The following is a 21,238-nucleotide window of genomic DNA, read 5'->3' as shown; positions in this document are numbered from 1 at the left end:
AAAATTATCACGATGGGTTCATTGAGAAGATGAACTGTGTGGGGGGCTGATATCGTACAGTGACATTGAGGGAGTAGGAGTATGTGTGTGTGTGTAGTCGTCGTCGGTTGTGAAACTGAGGTTGTGTTCCTAGGCAGTCCCAGGGCTTCTTACGGAGGGCAGCAGGAAGAGCCAGCGATAGCAGGCCATCATCCATCACCGGGATGAACAAGAAGCTGTTTATAAACACACAATGCTGGGAATGTCTTAATGAGCCTGCTCTCTCTCACTGCAGGGCCAGGGCCCACACCATCACATCCACTTTCCCCTCCGTTCTTCATTATGGTGCTCCACATACTTCATATACATCCCTCTATGCTCTCTAGTTTCACACAATGCAATTCATTGAGGGAGGTATCAATTACAACTTCAGACATCGCCTCATGACGTAGGCCAAAGCAAGGTGTGCACACTCTCAGGAAAGATTTGTCAGTGTGATGATTTGACTTGAGCAATATTCTTTTGCCCACCGTGGCCTATGTATCACTGCATAGTAATAGGTGCGTTTATTTCTTTGCAGGCATTATTCATTTAAATAAATGACTGATCATGTTTGGGGAAAGAATCACTTGCATTACATTTCACAGTCAATAACCTTGTACACTATACAGACATCCTACTTACTGTATTTATGCTAATCTACTCTGAGAACCCCTCTTCTTGAAAGAAATCCATGGTATTTAATACCCTAATCTACTCTGAGAACCCCTCTTCTTGAAAGAAATCCATGGTATTTAATACCCTAATCTACTCTGAGAACCCCTCTTCTTGAAAGAAATCCATGGTATTTAATACCCTAATCTACTCTGAGAACCCCTCTTCTTGAAAGAAATCCATGGTATTTAATACCCTAATCTACTCTGAGAACCCCTCTTCTTGAAAGAAATCCATGGTATTTAATACCCTAATCTACTCTGAGAACCCCTCTTCTTGAAAGAAATCCATGGTATTTAATACCCTAATCTACTCTGAGAACCCCTCTTCTTGAAAGAAATCCATGGTATTTAATACCCTAATCTACTCTGAGAACCCCTCTTCTTGAAAGAAATCCATGGTATTTAATACCCTAATCTACCTCATACCATGGTTCTGATATTGTGTCCTGTCTTTTGTTTGAGAGGGAAACCTCTTCTTTGTACTTGTGAGTGTGTGTATGCGCAAGTGTGTGTAGCGTGTGTGTGTGTGTGTGTGTGTGTGTGTGTGTGTGTACATGTTTGGCAAGTGTAGGGTGTCAGAGGCTGGACTGCAGTCAACATTACAAATGTAAGGGGAGGACAAATCAAGAGGCTATCAGAAGAGTCAACACACGAGAAAGAAGACCACCGCTGGTGAGTTCATATCACTATTTTTAATACATTTTACTGGATGAAGAGTAATAGCCTTATTTTAATATGAACCTTTATTCAAACTCTGCTATGGACTGTGTATTTGGAAATCTTAGTTTGACCATTATTGTCCCCAAAGCCACTAGAATGCGTCCTCTTGTTAATGTGAAGAAGCTCAGCAGTGTCCTACTTCTCTTGAGAAACTTGCTACCTGATAGATGAAGTGCTAAGGAGCCATAATGCATCTTACTGCCTTACAGAGAGATTTAGAAGTTTTAACAGTGTGCTTTGGAAGGGTAATCAACTAAGTCTACTGTTTTTAAAATGTAGTTTTATGCTTATTTTTACACATTAGTGATGCATGCAAGAATGCATGCATTCTTAACTGACATTGGACAGGTTAGAGAGGTTTGGTGGTTACACTTGGACTATATATATCTTTGCCACCGTGTTTGCCACCGTGTCAAGCCAGTGTTTTAACATGATTCTGTGTCCTTTCCGTCCTGACAACAGTAGCCTAACACATTTATCAAGGGTTTTAAGACCTGCTGTTACAAACAAGTAATGGATAAGAAAATATAGTAGTTAAGCTTGCATCTACAGTATGTAGGGGGGAAAACCAAAATCTTGATTCTGTGGAATCCATTTGAGAGAGAAGCATTTTCTGAAACCTGTAGTTGTGTTAGCTCAAGTTTTCTAAAGCGACAACAGTGCCCTACATTTAGGTAAACTGTAATCAAAGATTTGAATTATGTTAGTAATACACACACGCACACACACGCACGCGCACACACGCACGCACGCACACACACACACACACACACACACACACACACACACACACACACACACACACACACACACACACACACACACACACACACACACACACACACACACACACACTGACCCCTCAAATGTAGCAATGGACTTTACCCACAAATCCATCTACTGGCCCTCCCTGCAAGGCCACTCTAATCTAACGTAAGTTTCCTGTAAACACAGTAAACATTGTGCTATCTGAATCAGGCTACCAGCAAACAGTGTGCAGCGATAAATAGAGAAGCAGGGGGACTTGCTGAATGAAAGAAAGAGAAATAGATTAATTGTGTGCTTACTGCCTTCAGTCCACATTTTTTGTGAATCAAGGGTAAATATTTTAAGCCCACCCTTACCCTACCCTCCTTCTTCTCCTCCTTCACCTCTGCATCCTCCTCCAAAAAGCTTCCCTTGGGGATGTGCAACATGCTCAGGCCCTTGTCCAACAAAGTGACAACTAGGCCAGACTAGGAGATCCATGTCCACATGTATACACTCCAATAAATTGTCCCCATCACTAAATATGATGGGAAAAAGGAATGAATGTGCATGCAGTCGTTCCATCCGTTATCCTGCAGTGTGAGGGATATCAAGGGCTTGTTTTGCCGGATATGTGAGGACATGACTAATGTAACAATACAAATGACAGAGGAACATAACAACAGAAGTCTTTCCTGGGATTTGTTAATTTACTTTTACAATGACCAAGAGGGATCAGATAAATGTAATAATGACATAGTGTATTTGGGATTTCTCTACATTGGGGACCTTAGTCAGTTGTTCCTAGGTATCAGATGAAGTGATATTAGATGGATCCAAAGTTGACACAATGTTAATGTGATGTTGCTTTATTGGGAGCTATGGAGAGAAATTGCGAGTTACTGTAACAGAGACGGTCTGTTTTTCTGCGCATCATCAAAGCTTTTATACATAAATGTTTTTGAATCATCCAGAATCCACCAATAGTCAGGTTTGCACCCATTTCTCCAAACTCTACAGTATGGACCTGTTTAGAGCCTCCTCCTCTGTTGATTGCTCGTTCACCTCGTCCTCTCAATATCTTTCACTTTACGGGAGACCTGTAGTTTCCCACCAAGGATTTAAATTCCTCCAGTGTCATGTTTGATGCACAACACAGTGTGGCATGTTCATCAAAATCCAAAATGATTTAGACCACTTCCCAGTTGCCACCTCTTTCCAGACAGCCCTCATTGAAGGTTCAGTTCATTGGGAATTATGAGTTTGGCACAGTTACAGAACACTGGAAACCATTAGTGAAGAACAGAGGACTGCATGCCTGAGCATGAGTGAAACATACAGGTGTCGGATCTTAATTTGACCTGTTTTGTCGCAGGAGTAAAATAGTCCTGCAGCAGGAAGAGCAGCAGGGTTTGATGATAAAAAGTGATAATTTCTAAAAACAAAATTATTTTTGATAGGCTACAGTAAACTATAGTCCAGGATACTCTTGTACTTCATAGTGGAGACTAATATCAATCTTATGTTATTACGCTACACTGAACAAAAATATAAACGCAACTTACAACAATTTAAAATATTTTTACTGAGTTACAGTTCATATAAGGAAAATAGTCAATTTAAATAAATAAATTAGGCCCTAATCTATGGATTTACTGGGAATACAGGTATGCATATGTTGGTTATAGATACAGTTGAAGTCGGAAGTTTACATAGACCTTAGCCAAATATATTTAAACTCAGTTTTTCACAATTCCTGACATTTAATCCTAGTAAAAATTCCCTGTCTTAGGTCAGTTAGGATCACCACTTTTTTTAAGAATGTGAAATATCAGAATAATAGTAGAGAGAATGATTTATTTATTTATTTATTTTATATCACATTCCCAGTGGGTCAGAAGTTTACATACACTCAATTAGTATTTGGTAGCATTGCCTTTAAATTGTTGAACTTGGGTCAAACATTTCAGGTAGCCTTCCACAACCTTTGTTGTCCTTAAGCCATTTTGCCACAACTTTGGAAGTATGCTTGGGGTCATTGTCCATTTGGAAGACCCATGTGCGACCAAGCTTTAACTTCCTGACTGATGTCTTGAGATGTTGCTTCAATATATCCACACAATTTTCCTGCCTCATGATGCCATCTATTTTGTGAAGTGCACCAGTCCCTCCTGCAGCAAAGCACCCCCACAACATGATGCTGCCACCCCTGTGCTTCATGGTTGGGATGATGTTCTTTGGCTTGCAAGCCTCCCCCTTTTTCCTTCAAACATAACGATGGTCATTATGGCCAAACAGTTCAATTTTTGTTTCGTCAGACCAGAGGACACTTCTCCAAAAAGTACGATCTTTGTCCCCATGTGCAGTTGCAAACCATAGTCTGGCTTTTTTATGCCTTTCAGGTTATGTCGACATAGGACTCGTTTTACTGTGGATAAAAATACTTTTGTACCGGTATCCTCCAGCATCTTCACATGGTCCTTTGCTGTTGTTCTGGGATTGATTTGCACTTTTCGCACCAAAGTACGTTCATCTCTTGGAGACAGAACGCGTCTCCTTCCTTAGCGGTATGTGGCTGCGTGGTCCCATGGTGTTTATACTTGCGTACTATTGTTTGTACAGATGAACGTGGTACCTTCAGGCGTTTGGAAATTGCTCCCAAGGATGAACCAGACTTGTGGAGGTCTACAGTTTTTTTTCTGAAGTCTTGGCTGATTTCTTTTGATTTTCCCATGATGTCAAGCAAAGAGGCACTGAGTTTGAAGGTAGGCCTTGAAATACATCCACAGGTACACTTCCAATTGACTTGTCAATTAGCCTATCAGAAGCTTCCAAAGCCATGTCATAATTTTCTGGAATTTTCCAAGCTGTTTAAAGGCACTGTCAACTTAGTGTATGTAAACTTCTGACCCACTGGAACTGTGATACAGGAAATTATAATTGAAATAATCTGTCTGTAAACAATTGTTGGAAAAACGACTTGTCTCATGCATAAAGTAGATGTCCTAACTGACTTGCCAAAACTATAGTTTGTTAACAAGAAATTTGTGGAGTGGTTGAGAAAATAGTTTTAATGACTCCAACATAAGTGTATGTAAACTTCAGACTTCAACTGTACCTTACAAAACAAGTAGGGGTGTGGATTAGAAAACCAGTCAGTATCTGGTGTGGCCATCATTTCCCTCATGCAGCGTGACACATCTCCTTGCTGGATATTTGGGTAAACTGGAACACGCTGTCGTACAAGGCGATCCAAAGCATCCCAAACATGCTCAGTGGGTGACAATATCTGCTGAATATGCAGCAGATATCAGCTTCCAGGGATTGTGTACAGATGCTTGCGACATGGGGCATTATCTTGCTGAAACATGAGTTGATGGCGGCAGATGAATGGCATGACAATGGGCCTCAGGATCTCGTCACGGTATCTGTGTGTATTCAAATTGCCATAGATAAATTGCAATTGTGTTCGTTGTCTGTAGCTTATGCCTGCCCATACCATAACCCCACTGCCACCATGGGGCACTCTGTTCACAACGTTGACATCAGCTAACCACTCGCCCACACTACGCCATCTGCCTGGTACAGTTTTGACCGGGATTCATCCGTGAAAAGCACACTTCTCCTGCGTGCCAGTGGCCATCAAAGGTAAGCATTTGCCGGCTGAAGTCGGTTACGAGGCCGAACTGCAGTCAGGTCAAACCCTGGTGAGGACGTAGAGTATGCAGATGAGCTTCCCTGAGATGGCGGTTTGACGGTTTGTGCAGAAATTATTCTGGCTGGTCTCAGACTTTCCCGCAGGTGAAGAAGCAGGATGTGGAGGTCCAGGGCTGGCGTGGTTACATGTGGTCTGCGGATGTGAAATTAACATTAAATTCTCTGGCAACCTCTCTGGTGGACATTCTTGCAGTCAACATACCAATTCCACTCTCCTCAAAACTTGAGACATCTGTGGCATTGTGTTGTGTGACAAAACTGTACATTTTAGAGTGGTCTTTGTATTGTCCCCAGCACAAGGTGCACCTGTGTAATGATCATGCTGTTTAATCAGATCCTTGATATGCCATACCAGTCAGGTGGATGGACTGTCCTGGCAAAGGAGAAATGCTCACTATATACAGTGCCTTGCGAAAGTATTCGGCCCCCTTGAACTTTGCGACCTTTTGCCACATTTCAGGCTTCAAACATAAAGATATAAAACTGTATTTTTTTGTGAAGAATCAACAACAAGTGGGACACAATCATGAAGTGGAACGACATTTATTGGATATTTCAAACTTTTTTAACAAATAAAAAACTGAAAAATTGGGCGTGCAAAATTATTCAGCCCCCTTAAGTTAATACTTTGTAGCGCCACCTTTTGCTGCGATTACAGCTGTAAGTCGCTTGGGGTATGTCTCTATCAGTTTTGCACATTGAGAGACTGACATTTTTTCCCGTTCCTCCTTGCAAAACAGCTCGAGCTCAGTGAGGTTGGATGGAGAGCATTTGTGAACAGCAGTTTTCAGTTCTTTCCACAGATTCTCGATTGGATTCAGGTCTGGACTTTGACTTGGCCATTCTAACACCTGGATATGTTTATTTTTGAACCATTCCATTGTAGATTTTGCTTTATGTTTTGGATCATTGTCTTGTTGGAAGACAAATCTCCGTCCCAGTCTCAGGTCTTTTGCAGACTCCATCAGGTTTTCTTCCAGAATGGTCCTGTATTTGGCTCCATCCATCTTCCCATCAATTTTAACGATCTTCCCTGTCCCTGCTAAAGAAAAGCAGGCCCAAACCATGATGCTGCCACCACCATGTTTGACAGTGGGGATGGTGTGTTCAGCTGTGTTGCTTTTACGCCAAACATAACGTTTTGCATTGTTGCCAAAAAGTTCAATTTTGGTTTCATCTGACCAGAGCACCTTCTTCCACATGTTTGGTGTGTCTCCCAGGTGGCTTGTGGCAAACTTTAAACAACACTTTTTATGGATATCTTTAAGAAATGGCTTTCTTCTTGCCACTCTTCCATAAAGGCCAGATTTGTGCAATATACAACTGATTGTTGTCCTATGGACAGAGTCTCCCACCTCAGCTGTAGATCTCTGCAGTTCATCCAGAGTGATCATGGGCCTCTTGGCTGCATCTCTGATCAGTCTTCTCCTTGTATGAGCTGAAAGTTTAGACTAGAGGGACGGCCAGGTCTTGGTAGATTTGCAGGGGTCTGATACTCCTTCCATTTCAATATTATCGCTTGCACAGTGCTCCTTGGGATGTTTAAAGCTTGGGAAATCTTTTTGTATCCAAATCCGGCTTTAAACTTCTTCACAACAGTATCTCGGACCTGCCTGGTGTGTTCCTTGTTCTTCATGATGCTCTCTGCGCTTTTAACGGACCTCTGAGACTATCACAGTGCAGGTGCATTTATACGGAGACTTGATTACACACAGGTGGATTGTATTTATCATCATTAGTCATTTAGGTCAACATTGGATCATTCAGAGATCCTCACTGAACTTCTGGAGAGAGTTTGCTGCACTGAAAGTAAAGGGGCTGAATAATTTTGCACGCCCAATTTTTCAGTTTTTGATTTGTTAAAAAAGTTTGAAATATCCAATAAATGTCGTTCCACTTCATGATTTTGTCCCACTTGTTGTTGATTCTTCACAAAAAAAATACAGTTTTATATCTTTATGTTTGAAGCCTGAAATGTGGCAAAAGGTTGCAAAGTTCAAGGGGGCCGAATACTTTCGCAAGGCACTGTATATAAACAAATTTGTGCACAACATTTGAGAGAAATAAGCTTTTGTGTGTATGGAACATTTCAGGGATTTTTTATTTCAGCTCATGAAATATGGGACCAACACTTTACATGTTCGTACATTTTTTTGTTCAGTATATGTAAAACAATGATTGTTGATATGTAGGGCTGCATTTCAGATACATTTTTGTACTTTTGAATGTCTCAGTAGTACCTACAGTAGTAGGACATTTATTCTGTCTGGTGCTTTAGCGTTTGAGTTAGCGAAAGAGAAAGAGAACTGCGGGATTTCAATTAATTTATGTAAATCACAAGGCTCATTTGAATGTCCTGCAACGCAGGAAAATTTGCAGCGAGAACAGAGTGATCAAATTAAGATACTATATCTGTAACTAATTAGTCACCGAACTATTATTACTTGTATCACTTCATGTTATGCGTGTGTGTATATACTGTATGCATCCTACGTTTGGTGTACCTTCTCATTTGCACTGCTTGCTCAGCACAGATGATCAACACGTGGGATAGATAAAGTCTAATTAAATTAAATGCTGCTTGTTGCTCGGCTTGGTTCACGCACAGGTCAGTGTAATGAGACAGTTGAGGAATGCGGTGAGGGTGGGAAGGACACCATAAGTTCTCTAGAATCAAGCTGCATGTCAAACCCAATCAGGGAGAGGTAAGGGCAAATCTAGGGTCTCTCTCTCATCAGGGCTCAACTCAACCCAGTCAACTCTGGAGGGGCATCCAAGCCCCAGACTCTAAATCTGCCCGGCGTCAAATATTAACTGCAATACAAACAAAGCAGTAGCATAAATGCCCTGGGGGCTCCAAAGCTTCATTAAATAGTACCCGCAAACATCAGTCTCAATGTCAACAGTGAAGAGGCAACTCCGGGATGCTGGCCTTCTAGGCAGAGTTCCTCTGTCCAGTGTCTGTGTTCTTTTTCCCATCTTAATCTTTTATTTTTATGGGCCAGTCTGAGATATGGCTTTTTCTTTGCAACTTTGCCTAGATGGCCAGCATCCCGGAGTTACCTCGTTGAAGTTGAGACTGGTGTTTTTTGCGGGTACTATTTAATGAAGCTGCCAGTTGAGGACTTGTGAGGCATCTGTTTGTCAAACTAGACACTCTAATGTACTTGTCCTCTTGCTCAGTTGTGTACCGGGGCCTCCCACTCCTCTTTCTATTCTGGTTAGCACCAGTTTGCATTGTTCTGTGAAAGGAGTAGTACACAGCATTGTATGAGATTTTCAGTTTCTTGGCATTTTCTTGCATGCAATAGCCTTCATCTCCCAGAACAAGAATAGACTGATTTCTTTGTTTCTTTGATTTCTTTGTTTCTGGCCATTTTGAGCCTGTAATCGAACCCACAAATGCTGATGCTCCAGATATTCAACTAGTCTAAAGAAGGCCAGTGTGCTAACATATTGCAAAAGGACTTTCTAATGAATAGTTAGCCTTTTAAAATGATAAACTTGGATTAGCTAACACAACGTGCCATTGGAACACATGAATGATGGTTGCTGATAATGGGCCTCTGTACGCCTATGTAGATGTTCCATAAAAAATCTGCCGTTTCCAGCTACAATAGTCATTTACAACATTAACAATGTCTGCACTGTATTTCTGATCAATTTGATGTTATTTTAATGGACATAAAATGAGATTTTCTTTCAAAAACAAGGACATTTCTAAGTGACTCCAAACTTTTGAACGGTAGTGTATACACACACATGCTCACACATACATTAATACACATACACTCTTACAAACAAACATGTATAAGCCCGCGTGTGCACACCCGCACTACCCACCCAGGGAGAGTAACTACAGCATAGTAATAGTATACTGTGTAGTGTAGATGGGGAAGAGTATTCAAGTTATCAGGATGTTTATGGAAAATAGAAGAAATACAAAATATAGAAGAGACAAATATATAAGAGAAGAGACAAAATAGCAGTTACCAGCTACAGCTAAATCATTGATCCAACTCTGTGATCTCCTCTCCCATGACACACAAAAACTCAGGTGGGTGATTATTGGGTCCCTGTTGCTCCATGGTGGGGTGGGATCCATCCACCCAGGCCAAACCTAAGCTCCCCACCAGGGACAGGCCCCCATCTGACAGGACCTCTCTCTTCCCTCTGAACATTCAGCCAGAGCAGCTGTTTGGACATGAGTCCCATCTCTCTCTTCTTCTCACACTCTCATCGCTGTCCCTTGTCTCCCCGTGATGCCTCTCAGAGGAGCAGAGATCCATCACACTGCCACAGACTTCAGCTGCACGCCTCCACAGTGGACAACAGTAACCTTTAGTTTTGCATCATAGAGGGTAGCTTAAAATAGGCAATGATATCACAGCTAGGAGACTGAGGAGACCTGTCGTCAGCGTGGATATAAAATAATGTTTGGAGAGTTGCAGATTCCTCAGATGTGTGGTTCCCTGTGTGTGTGTGTCAATAGATTAAGCGGGTGTTCCTAAGGACTGACTGTGGATCAGCTGTCCAGATGAGAGAGTGGAGTGAGTCGGAGATGACCATGTCTGCCGGTGGTTACCTCTCTGCCTTTGATGGATACGGCATCTCCGAGCCTCTGCAGTACTACGGTGAGCGACTCTTTTGATCTGGGCTGTCTGCAATTATATTAAAATAATCTAGTCAGATTTTGTAGGGGTTATAAATTGTCTGCAATACTATGGTATGTTGATCCAAACACAATTTATCTTGATACATACCCTGCAATTGTATGGTGATGACCTAATTGAATCAAAATGTCATGATTAGACATTTATGTTCCACATGTTTATGCTTGCTATGTTCTGCTTTAATTTGTGTGTTGCTTTTTTGTTCAAATGTTTAGTGCCATATGGCCTGCAGATTAGAAAGGGAGACTTGTAGGGATACATAATGTGGATCTAACCTTATACATTTAGAAAATAACTGTCTTTATTTGTATTTTTTCCAATACACAGGATGTTAGCCAACAAAAAAATGTCATTGGAAAGAGGGGCTATTTATAATGGTTGCAGTGGAGAGTTATGGCCTAATCCGAACTATGGGGCTTCTTTCTTCACATTGTTGTCTTCTCCTCTCCTAGCTGGATGGATGGATATGACAAGCTGCATGATGGGGGGTAGTGTTAGTGTGCGTGGGAAGGAGGGAGGCCCGGGTGTTTACACAGTGCTGAAACGGTTTACAAACAGAGCTCACCACAGCGTTGTCACACAAGCACAAGCTCAGTATTGGCCTCCATTCTCACCAGGACAGGAAACATCTGGGAGACACAGAGGAGAGACGGAATGAGTTAGGAAAGTGGGGAGAGAGAGAGAGAGAGAGAGAGAGAGAGAGAGAGAGAGGAATGGACGGATGGGAGGAAGACTAGAGAGTCAAGGTTCTAGAAGAGGGGTGAGGAAGGTTGTGGTTGTGGTTGAGGATGGGGTGAGTTTTGGAATTCAGAAATTAGGGGTCAGAGGTTGGACTCTAGAAGTCACTGTGGTATTCAGTCCATGTCAGGGCATCAGAGTTGTGGACAAATGTCCATGCTTATATGGTAAGAAGACACTCGAAGTGCGCCTGAGTACAATGTGATGTGTACAACCCCTAGTATTGATGCATTTTGAGAAAGAATGGAACTTCTAGTCATTGTTGGTCATAATCATTTAATTTGTTGTGTTTAAAAGAAGAAACCTCTCACTATTTCAGTTATTTTCTGAACTAATAAAACGCCAAGAGACTCAGGTTATGGAAGAGGATCTTCCTGATCAGAGTGACTGATTTAGGGCTGATCTGTGACCAGCTCTTCTCCTTATAATGCAGATGTGCTTCAGAAGAGCTGCCAGGGGCAACACATGTTCCCTCTGTGGAAGTGGGGCTTGAAGTTACAAAATGTTCACAGCTCCACCGGCCACCCCGATACGCTCACAAAACATTCAGTCAAACACCAATCTACACGGCCATAAAACACTGAATAAAACTCTATAAAAAATATCAAATTCATAAACAACACTGTAACCTCTCAGCTGCATCCTGTTTCCACAGTCCAAACTGGTTCACAAGGTCTTGCTCTGATGTTTTTTTATTACGCCCCACAGGACAAATAAAAGACACGTAAGATTGTGGACAAGGAACACATTCTTGTGATGCACTTTGACTTAAAAACAAGTTTGACAGTAATAATGGCTCTGGTAGAAAAATGAATTTATGGACCCTCTAGGTTAGCCACTAGACGTTCCCAAATCCACTCCTGTGGTGCACGTAAACTTAACCGGAGTGACCAGGACAAAAACACTTCATTAATTTTGTGTTGTTATCCCATCACACAGATGTGCTAGGGGACCCTTTGGGCTACTCTTTCCAGGAGCCAGACCTACAGGGCCTAGCCTTCAGCCAACAGCAGTACAGCCCCGTCAACCTGCAATTCTCTGTCTACGAACCACCGTCCTCCCAACCGTGCCACCCACCCTACACCCACCCCTACAGCCCCCACTGCCTGGAGGCTCCCTGCGAGCCCAGCCCAGAGCCCCAGTGTGGAGGCCTGGGGAAGGTGGGTGGTGGAGGTCTGCCCCTGGTCAAGAGGACCAGGCTGGGCCCTGGAGGGCGGGTGAGGGGCCTAGATGAGCTTTGTGTGGTGTGTGGAGACAAAGCCTCTGGCTACCATTACAATGCCCTCACCTGTGAAGGCTGCAAAGGTAGGGGAGGCAGTGTTTTAATCAAAGTTTACAACAATATTTGGGAGGGTCAATCTGAAATCTGAAATGTCACAGAGCCTGCTACTTCTGATTCTGTCTGAATATGTGTTTATAATTTGAATGGGGAACTTTATCTGGATTAACATTATCTGGACCCCAACTAGAGGTGGTTGCTACTCAAACCCATGTCATAATCTGTCATTACTGTACTCCTGTGCTTCAGGTTTTTTCCGAAGGAGTGTGACAAAGAAAGCAGTTTACCGGTGTAAAAGTGGCGGAGGCTGTGAGATGGACATGTACATGCGGAGGAAGTGCCAGGACTGCCGCCTGCGTAAATGTCGTGCTGTGGGCATGCTAGACGAATGTGAGTGGAACATACTATAACAAAATGCCTGTAGGTATCAGAACTCAGGATAAGACCCAGATGCAAACTGTTTGAATCACAGATGTTTATTAACAAAACAGGGGGCAGGCGGACGACAGGTCAAGTGCAGGCAGAGGTCGGTAATCCAGGGCAGAGTCAGTAAGGTACAGAGCGGCGGTCAGGGCAGGCAGGGTCAGGGCAGGCAGGGTCAGGGCAGGCAGGGTCAGGGCAGGCAGAGTGGTCAAAAGAGAAACAGGAGTATGGGAAAACACGCTGGTAGGCTTGACGAGGCAAGACGAACTGGCAACAGGCAAACCGAAAACACAGGCATAATTGCACAGGGGATAATGGGGAAAATGGGCAACACCTGGAGGGGGGTGGAGACAAGCACAAGACAGGTGAAACAGATCAAGGTGTGACAGTAGGAATATTTGAACTATTTTGAACTGAATGTGATGTGAATAATGACAAAGTCCGATAGCAATAAGATCAATAATCGTGACCAGTGACTATATATCCAATTTAAAGTCAGGCAGACTTAAACATATTTCATTGCTAAGACAACCAAAATACCTTGGACATGGATCCCTTGCAAAAATGTTCTATATCTCAATACATCTCCCCCAGTTAAATAAAGGACAAATAAATAAAAGATAATTGCCTATGTGAGTCTGACAGAGGCAGCTGTGTTGCCAGGTCTGCTGACGGAGGTGCAGTGCCAGTCCAAGAGGCTGAGGAAGGGAGCCAAGCACAGAGGTGGAGGGCCTGAGGAGGAGGAGAACATGGAGAGCAGGAGCGTCAGCTCCACCAACAGGCTGCTAGGACATGTACATCCCTTTCTTCTCTCCTCCATTCAAACTTTCTCATCTAGTTTTCTAACCTTAAGTGTTTTGGTTAACTTTCTTGAATATTATGAATGGGGAAGACATTGTAGCTTGTTGTTTTTGAAAGATACCCCAATATCAGATTATTTGTCCAAAGCAAATATCCAAGTGTCTAAATAGTTACAGACCTTTGGATGATCATCTTGTAGAATGGATTGCACCACTGGAATACCCGGGTCTCTTCCTCAGACCCCAAGTTACCTTGTTTTGGTTCATAAGTGGCCCTCTCCCATATGACTTTCTTGGACTTCCAGTTTAAGTTCTTGGACCAATCAGATAATTTCATAGGCCAATGCAAATGTCTTTGGAATGCTCCATCAGTAGCCTGAAACACTTGTGAATGATTTCTTATAGCTAATCATCTCCCCCCCCCCCCCCCCCCCCTGTGTGGAAGTCATGTTTCTACTCTCAGTCCTGTAGTACGAACCCTGCTTATACTCCAAGTCTGTTTCAGAATGATAATTTCACTCAGCAATCAACTGATCTGTTGGTGATGCATTTCCTTCCTTGACAGGTGGTGTCTGCAAATCTGTCAAGAGAACAGAATCATGTGCTGGACAGGATAGTGGAGGCTCTTCGGCAGTACAGGGCGCAGTACACTGTACACTGTAGGGTGGGTTGCTGATTAGAATAGTAATTTTGTTGTCCGTGGATTGAGATTTGAAAGATGTGTTGCCATTTTCCTTCCCATCTCATTGAGAGCTTATTCAGGCAGTTTTTTCTGCAGGTATTTGAGTGGACTTGTACAGAGGATGGTGGAGACAGACTAATGGACGTGGCCTCCCCTCCCTCTCAGAGGCTGCTGCAGTTTGCCAAGAGTGTACCTGGTGAGTTGGGCCTCATCTCGTACATCAGCTTCCTCTCCTTTCTTGTTTCTGCACTGATATGAAAGAACGAAACAGGTCAAATGGAAAGCAAATACCTGGTAAGCATACATCATTTTGCTTTCAGCTACCATATGTTTTCAGATTTAAAAAAAGTATTTCTCTCTCTGTGGCCCCTTCTGCTTCTGGATGACCTCCTGCAGTATTAACTAATCTAGTGTCTGGTGTCCGTGTAGGCTTTGAGCTCCTGAACTGCTCGGACCAGAGCACCCTCCTCTCTAGTTCCTCTGTGGAAGTCATGTTTCTACTCTCAGCGCAGCAGTTCACCCAAAACCCGGCAGCCTGTAGTCCAGGTACTGACACCACTACACCACCATGAGGATTGTGGGTGTCAGAGTCATTTGGCCTGGCTCCATTTCAGCATACCGAAGAGGTAGATGATAGGGATGAAAATGGAACCGAGACGATTATGACATAGAGCTAATCATCTCCCCCCCCCCCCCCCCCCCCCCCCCTTATTTTACAAGCACTACAGCCTTTCAACATCTCAACTCATCATTGTCTGAAAACCTTGGAGTCCAAGGAAAACATTCATAGTGGGACTGGCCCTGTAAACTCAGGTAAGGCACACTGTCCTTATTAGATACAGTATATCCACCACCATAGTATCCCATCTTACGAGCTTTATTTGCAATACTATTTGAAGAGAGGTTCAACGGATAAGGTCATTGTTTTGATGTTTTAGCTTATTTTCCACTACAGGCAAAATAATATGCTATCCCGGAGAATCTGGACATTGCTAAATAACCAGCTAAACAACTTATTAAAAACTGTTTGGATGAAACCAAAACACGTAAGTCGAAAATATGCTAAAACTTCAAAATAGTGAACTAAAACCTTCAAAGAAGTTAGAATGAAGTGTTGCAGTGGGGCAAAAAAGGAAATGATGTGTTTTTACTCTATGCTTCAATAGTGTGTCTTAGCTTGTGTGTCTGTGTGCAGGAATCAATGAGGACCTGCTCGGGCCGGTGATCAACTTCTTCCACAGCATGGCAGCATTGGGGGTGACCGAGGCTGAATATGCCCTGCTCACTGCCACAGTACTGCTATGCTCAGGTGATTGGCTCTCTATTCCTGACACATGACTGTATGAAAAGCTAAATGTATTTATTAATACCTTTTTAATACATATAACACAGTACGATTTTATGAAAAGACACACTTTTTATTGACTTATCATTTTCCTCCAAGAGTGTCTGAATATCTCCTCTAGCTTGCCCAGATAGTGATGACAAACTCATATATGTCGTTCTGTCATCTACTGTATCTGTTAGCAGACGAAGCGTCGCTGCGGGCGGTTACGTGTGTGGAAAGCTTACAGGAGCTGATCCTGGAGCTGCTGTCCAGGGTGTGCGGAGCCTGGTGTGGAGCCCAGGGCCCTCAGGGAGCCCAGCGCTTCGCGCGCCTGTTGGGGAGACTCACGGAGCTGCGCACGCTACAACACAACCATCTCACCCTGCTCCGACAGCAGCCCTGAGACAGACACTGAGCACGGAGAGACAGGGATACAAATAGTTTAAATAAGGACTTAGTTTAATAGTTTAAATAAAGACTTAATTTTGTATGTTTTCTCTGAATTTTTACCCAAAAAATGTAAGTAACACAATTGGCCATTTATGATTATGCGGTTTATCATGAAAATACCATTATTTTGAGTGACTGGTTTTACTGTAAAGTTTAAAGTCAATGACCATTATTAAACCAATATGAGTTTTGTTATATGGAGTATACAGATGTATTAAAAAATACTTTTATCATACCTTGGCAGTCATCGTGTTTGTGTCAACTCGTTTCCAGGATGAAAATGAATCAACCACCTGGCCATAACACCGCTCTGGTAGATCTGTTATACCATGTTCTCTTGGAGTTTAAAGGGATAGTTACCAAAAAATATGAATATGAATGATTTTACACTTACCTAGGATGTTGTCGGTCGACAGTAGTAGCTTGGCAGTTTAGTGCAAAACAGTTTATTGATATCAATTGTGTCTAACATCAGAAAACATGGCAATACACCTTACAGATACCTCAGTCGTCCAACTTCTATTGCAACCACATCACTCCCACTCTGTGATAAAGGGAATTATTTCTCATGGTTGTTGAATTTATTTTCTTCAGACTGCTTTAATAAGTGCTCCACAAAGCAGGGAGAATTCCTATTTGCTACTTTCAAAAACGAAATCACTCTTAAAACATTATATGTGGAAATGTAAGTAAAATATAAAAGTAAAGATATATTCAATGTTCTGTTCTGATATGTAACTGTGCCACTGTAAAAGCTGTGACTAGTTATCACTGTTGATGGCAGTAAAGCATAGTTGGGTAGAAACACATAAATCATACAGTCAAATATTGTTTGACAGATTCTAAAGTACATCAAAAAGTAATTATTTACTTTCATTTTGTGTTATGTAATCTATGCAAACTAAAAGACAAAAATAAAGAGAATACACATGGATTAATAAAATAATCATTTAAATAAATTACTTTAATCACTACGCACAACTTAATATTTTCAATACTCAGTTCAGTTGTTCCCTTTGTTCATGGAAGTGTCCAAATGAATAACTTAATTCAAGACATATCTACATGAAGAGAAGAACCAAAACTATTAGTAGTGCTTTTGGGGACTTTTTTTTATATAGCATATCTACTATTTTCTTACCATTTTGTGTTTTGAAGTTGTTGTATATGTTTTAAATTGATTTGTATAGTTATATTTATTATTTTCTTTTTCAAGACATACACAACACATGTCAACACAGAAAAGGAAAAAAGGTGACGTGACCAGAAGGAGTATATAAAAACAGAAAAACAAGGAGACAAATACAGCAGTTAAGCAAACAAACAATACATACAAACATACAAGAAAGATAAAGCTAATTAATGAAGCATCATTAACTGGAATATAATAATTGTAGTAGTAATTGCAGTAGTAATAACAACAGTAATAATCTGAACAATTATATTGTTAAAAAGCAGAAGGAATTAACCCCATTTCACTTTCGGTTGAGTCTTCATATTTTCAATCAAAAGGGCAAGAATCAATTCCAGTTCATTCTTGTCTCTACTACACCAATCACTCCTCTATTGCGTGCCTAGATATACATTTCAAAAGTGTCAATCAGAGTCTGATGGGGTTAGCATCGTTAGATTGTGGAGCTTTTTGAGAGGATATGTGAGTGTTTTGAAGCGGAGAGTGCAGGCTAAAAGCAGTGGCTGTTGAGGAAAGGTTGGGCAACAATCTATAAAACCATTGGTCTATACAATGTAATCATTTATTTTCCATGTCCAGTTTTCCTCTTCATTTCCTCTTTGTTGGGTTACATCCATGTCCATCAAGATCATTGGTGTTTCCTCTCCCTACTTGTCAACCATGTGCCCAGATTGTAGTTATAAACAGGTCTCCAAGCTATGCAATGGGCTGGCGGGGCGGCAGAGAGAAGCAGCTGGTAGTCTTGCATCTTTTGGGTTCAGATGATCTCCATTCTCAGCGTCAGCAGCAGCAGTGGCGTTGTTGTTGCAGTTGAGTGTAACGGGGAGGCTCTGCTGGCGGCATGGGGCGGGACGGGAGGTGGAGCGGCAGCGAGGGGGAGGCTGAGGGGCCTGGGTAGGGGGAGGAGCTTGACGAAAAGCCAGGCGAATGTTGTTGCAGTCTGAGCGCTCTGATTCTTCGGTTTCAATGTCTGTCTCATCAATCAAGGGGATGTTGTGGACCAAGTCACCGATGAGAAATTCCGGGTGTGCCATGAAGTCGTGGATGGAGTTCTTGGATTCCGGCTTCTCAATGCCATCATAAAGTGGGCTATGGAATGCTTTCACCACTCGGATCTATGTTGAGTTTTGTATAATAATGGTCAAACATGGGGAGAAATGCAGAAAGGAAAAGGGAATAGATGGGACAAACAATTGGAGAGAGATGTAGCATTTAAGCATTTAAAAGTGTCACAGTGGCAGAATTATTTGGCTGAACTCACCTGAAAGAGTTATGAAAAAATACAATTTTTAAATCTTCTGAAATTTCTACTAAATGTTAGTTAAATTCTAAATAGAAGGTGTTATCGTACAGTAGTAGGCTTGCCTGGGCGTGGGGAGGTGTACCTCTTTCTGTCCAATAAGGTCATTCCTAGATATTATATTTGTCCATTTAAGGGACACCTTTTGCTCAAGAACTTGCCCAGAGGCAAATGTTCTGTACAGCCTCTTTTAAAGGCAATAAATTACCTATGAGTTTGAAATGCCTCACTGATCTGATAAAACCTACTGTATGTGTACAATATGCACATGTCCACTTTGGATTACTCTGTAACTTTAAAGTAAATGAGGGAAAGTAAAACAAATGAAAACTGAAATAATGACTTAAATAAAAGTTAGTGTTGTCAGTTCAATATAAGATATTTAAAATTAATCAAATATCAATTGATGGATGCACAACATTGTCTGAAACACACACACACACACACACACACACACACACACACACACACACACACACACACACACACACACACACACACACTCAAACATCTAAACATTTTTGTACTGAACTCTGAACTTACATACGGGACAAGTGAAACAAGCAGAACACAGAGCATGGGATTCAGATTAGTTCAAAAACCAAACAACAACTGACATGCCAAGACTGATCATGTGAGAGCCTCATTTACTGCCATGCTGTAAAAGAAACACATTCGAGGTGGTCGTGCATGAGCTTGTCTTGGTGCAAATGAAAATGGGTGTAGTTGGATGACATATTGTTTGGGTGATGCAACGTCCAATGAGCCATATTGCAGCTACCAGTTAAGCTAAGTGAACATCACACACAATACAGACCATTCACAGTAATCACAGGCTTCTGTAGACTTGATGAGTAATGTTGTTATATCATTGTAAACGTTGTTAGAATTTACTCTTGTGAATTTGGGGGTGGCTGTAAAAAGCCCTTCCTTAACAGTGTATGTGAATAATTAGTTAAACTTCCAAAAACGTATTATTGTAAGTGAATTGTATATTTCTATTGAACATCTTGAACGTGTACTTTTAAGTTATCTAGGGTATATCTAAATTCAGATGTTTTAGATACAGTACAAACAAATTTAAGGACATAAATACAGTCCTCCAGCTCAGTACAAAAATGGCAATATCGTAGACAATGGATGTATTACATAAGGCACAATAGTCACCACACTGGAATTGCCTGTACAACAAACCATTACCTTCAATGTCAGAACAATTGTTTTAAAAACTGTTCCTCAACATCACATTATACAGTGCCTTCGGAAAGTATTCAGACCTCTTGATTTTTTCAAAATAAATAAAAATTTTACAGCCTTATTGTAAAATGGATTAAATCGTCCCCCCCCCCCCCCCCTCCCTCATCAATCTACACACAATACCACATAATGACAAAGTGGAAATACGTTATTTACATAAGTATTCAACCCCTTTGCTATGAGACTTGAAATTGAGCTCAGGTGCATCCTGTTTCCATTGATCATCCTTGAGATGTTTCTACAACTTGATTGCAGTCCACTTGTGGTAAATTCAATTGATTGGACATGATTTGGAAAGGCACACACCTGTCTATATAAGATCCCAGAGTTGACAGTGCATGTCAGAGCAAAAACCAAGCCATGAGGTCGAAGCAATTGTCCGTAGAGCTCCGAGACAGGATCTGGGGAAGGGTATCAAAAAATGTCTGCAGCATTGTAGGTCCCTAAGAACACAGTTGCCTCCATCATTCTTAAATGGAAGAAGTTTGGAACCACCAAGACTCTTCCTAGAGCTGGCCGCCCGGCCAAACTGAGCAATCAGGGGAGAAGGGTCAGGGAGGTGACCAAGAACCTGATGGTCACTCCGACAGAGCCCTAGAGTTCTTCTGTGGAGAATGAAGAACCTTGCAGAAGGACGTCCATCTCTGCAGCACTCCAACAATCAGGCCTTTATGGTAGCCACTCCTAGGTAAAGGCACATTACAGCCTGTTTGGAGTTTGCCAAAAGGCACCTAAAGACTCACAAACCATGAAAAACAAGACTCTCTGATCTGATGAAACCAAGATTGAACTCTTTGGCCTGAATGCCAAGCGTCACGTCTGGAGGAAACCTGGCACCGTCCCTACGGTGAAGAATGGTGGGCATGTTTTTCGGAGGCAGGCACTGGGAGACTAGACAGGACCAAGGGAAAGATGAACTGAGCAAAGTGCTGAGAGATCCTTGATGAAAACCTGTTCCATAGCACTCAGGACCTCAGACTGGGGCAAAGGTTCATCTTCCAACAGGACAATGACCCCAAGCACACAGCCAAGACAACATAGGAGTGGCTTCGGGACAAGTCTCTGAATGTCCTTGAGTGGCCCAGCCAGAGCCCGGACTTGAACCTGATTGAACATATCTGGAGAGACCTGAAAATAGCTGTGCAGCAATGCTCCCCATCCATCCTGACCGAGTTTAAGAGGATCTGCAGAGAAAAATGGGAGAAACTCCCTAAATACAGGCGTGCCAAGCTTGTAGC

The 21,238-nt window shown here is 42.0% G+C and overlaps 2 protein-coding genes across 14 annotated transcripts in view; one reads left to right on the top strand and one right to left on the bottom strand.

Annotated features, from left to right (window-relative positions):
• Positions 1-1,246: 1,246 nt before the first annotated feature.
• On the top strand, positions 1,247-16,486 carry LOC101268902 (bile acid receptor). Of its 3 annotated transcripts, XR_002474821.2 has the most exons (12): positions 1,247-1,367; positions 10,372-10,513; positions 12,230-12,595; positions 12,819-12,959; positions 13,656-13,786; positions 14,358-14,456; positions 14,571-14,670; positions 14,904-15,020; positions 15,195-15,287; positions 15,430-15,520; positions 15,670-15,783; positions 16,002-16,232. XR_002474821.2 is itself a non-coding variant. In XM_021616162.2 (11 exons), exons 2-11 carry the CDS (start codon positions 10,417-10,419, stop codon positions 16,202-16,204), a joined length of 1,461 nt encoding a protein of 486 aa, XP_021471837.1. In that variant the 5' UTR covers positions 1,247-1,367; positions 10,372-10,416; the 3' UTR covers positions 16,205-16,486. The 3 variants fall into 3 exon arrangements, 2 of the variants coding, with proteins under 2 accessions (XP_021471837.1, XP_021471838.1); XM_021616162.2 differs by lacking the exon at positions 15,430-15,520 and having other exon boundaries at positions 16,002-16,486; XM_021616163.2 differs by lacking the exon at positions 15,430-15,520 and having other exon boundaries at positions 16,005-16,232.
• A 327-nt stretch (positions 16,487-16,813) lies between these two features.
• LOC110532344 (plasma membrane calcium-transporting ATPase 3) overlaps positions 16,814-21,238 on the bottom strand; it is a 34,679-nt gene continuing 30,254 nt past the window's right edge. For 8 of the 11 annotated variants that reach the window (XM_021616151.2, XM_021616150.2, XM_021616155.2 and 5 more), the window contains one exon: positions 16,814-18,558. In XM_021616151.2, the coding sequence (XP_021471826.1) occupies positions 18,121-18,558 (438 nt within the window). In that variant the 3' untranslated portion in view covers positions 16,814-18,120. The remainder of the gene's footprint in view (positions 18,559-21,238) is intronic. The other 3 variants (XM_021616159.2, XM_021616161.2, XM_021616160.2) reach the window with 1 other exon arrangement.

The sequence above is a fragment of the Oncorhynchus mykiss genome, chromosome 9 (assembly GCF_013265735.2).
Source record: "Oncorhynchus mykiss isolate Arlee chromosome 9, USDA_OmykA_1.1, whole genome shotgun sequence".
NCBI lineage: Eukaryota > Metazoa > Chordata > Actinopteri > Salmoniformes > Salmonidae > Oncorhynchus > Oncorhynchus mykiss.
This window is presented reverse-complemented; position numbering and strand designations above follow the sequence as displayed.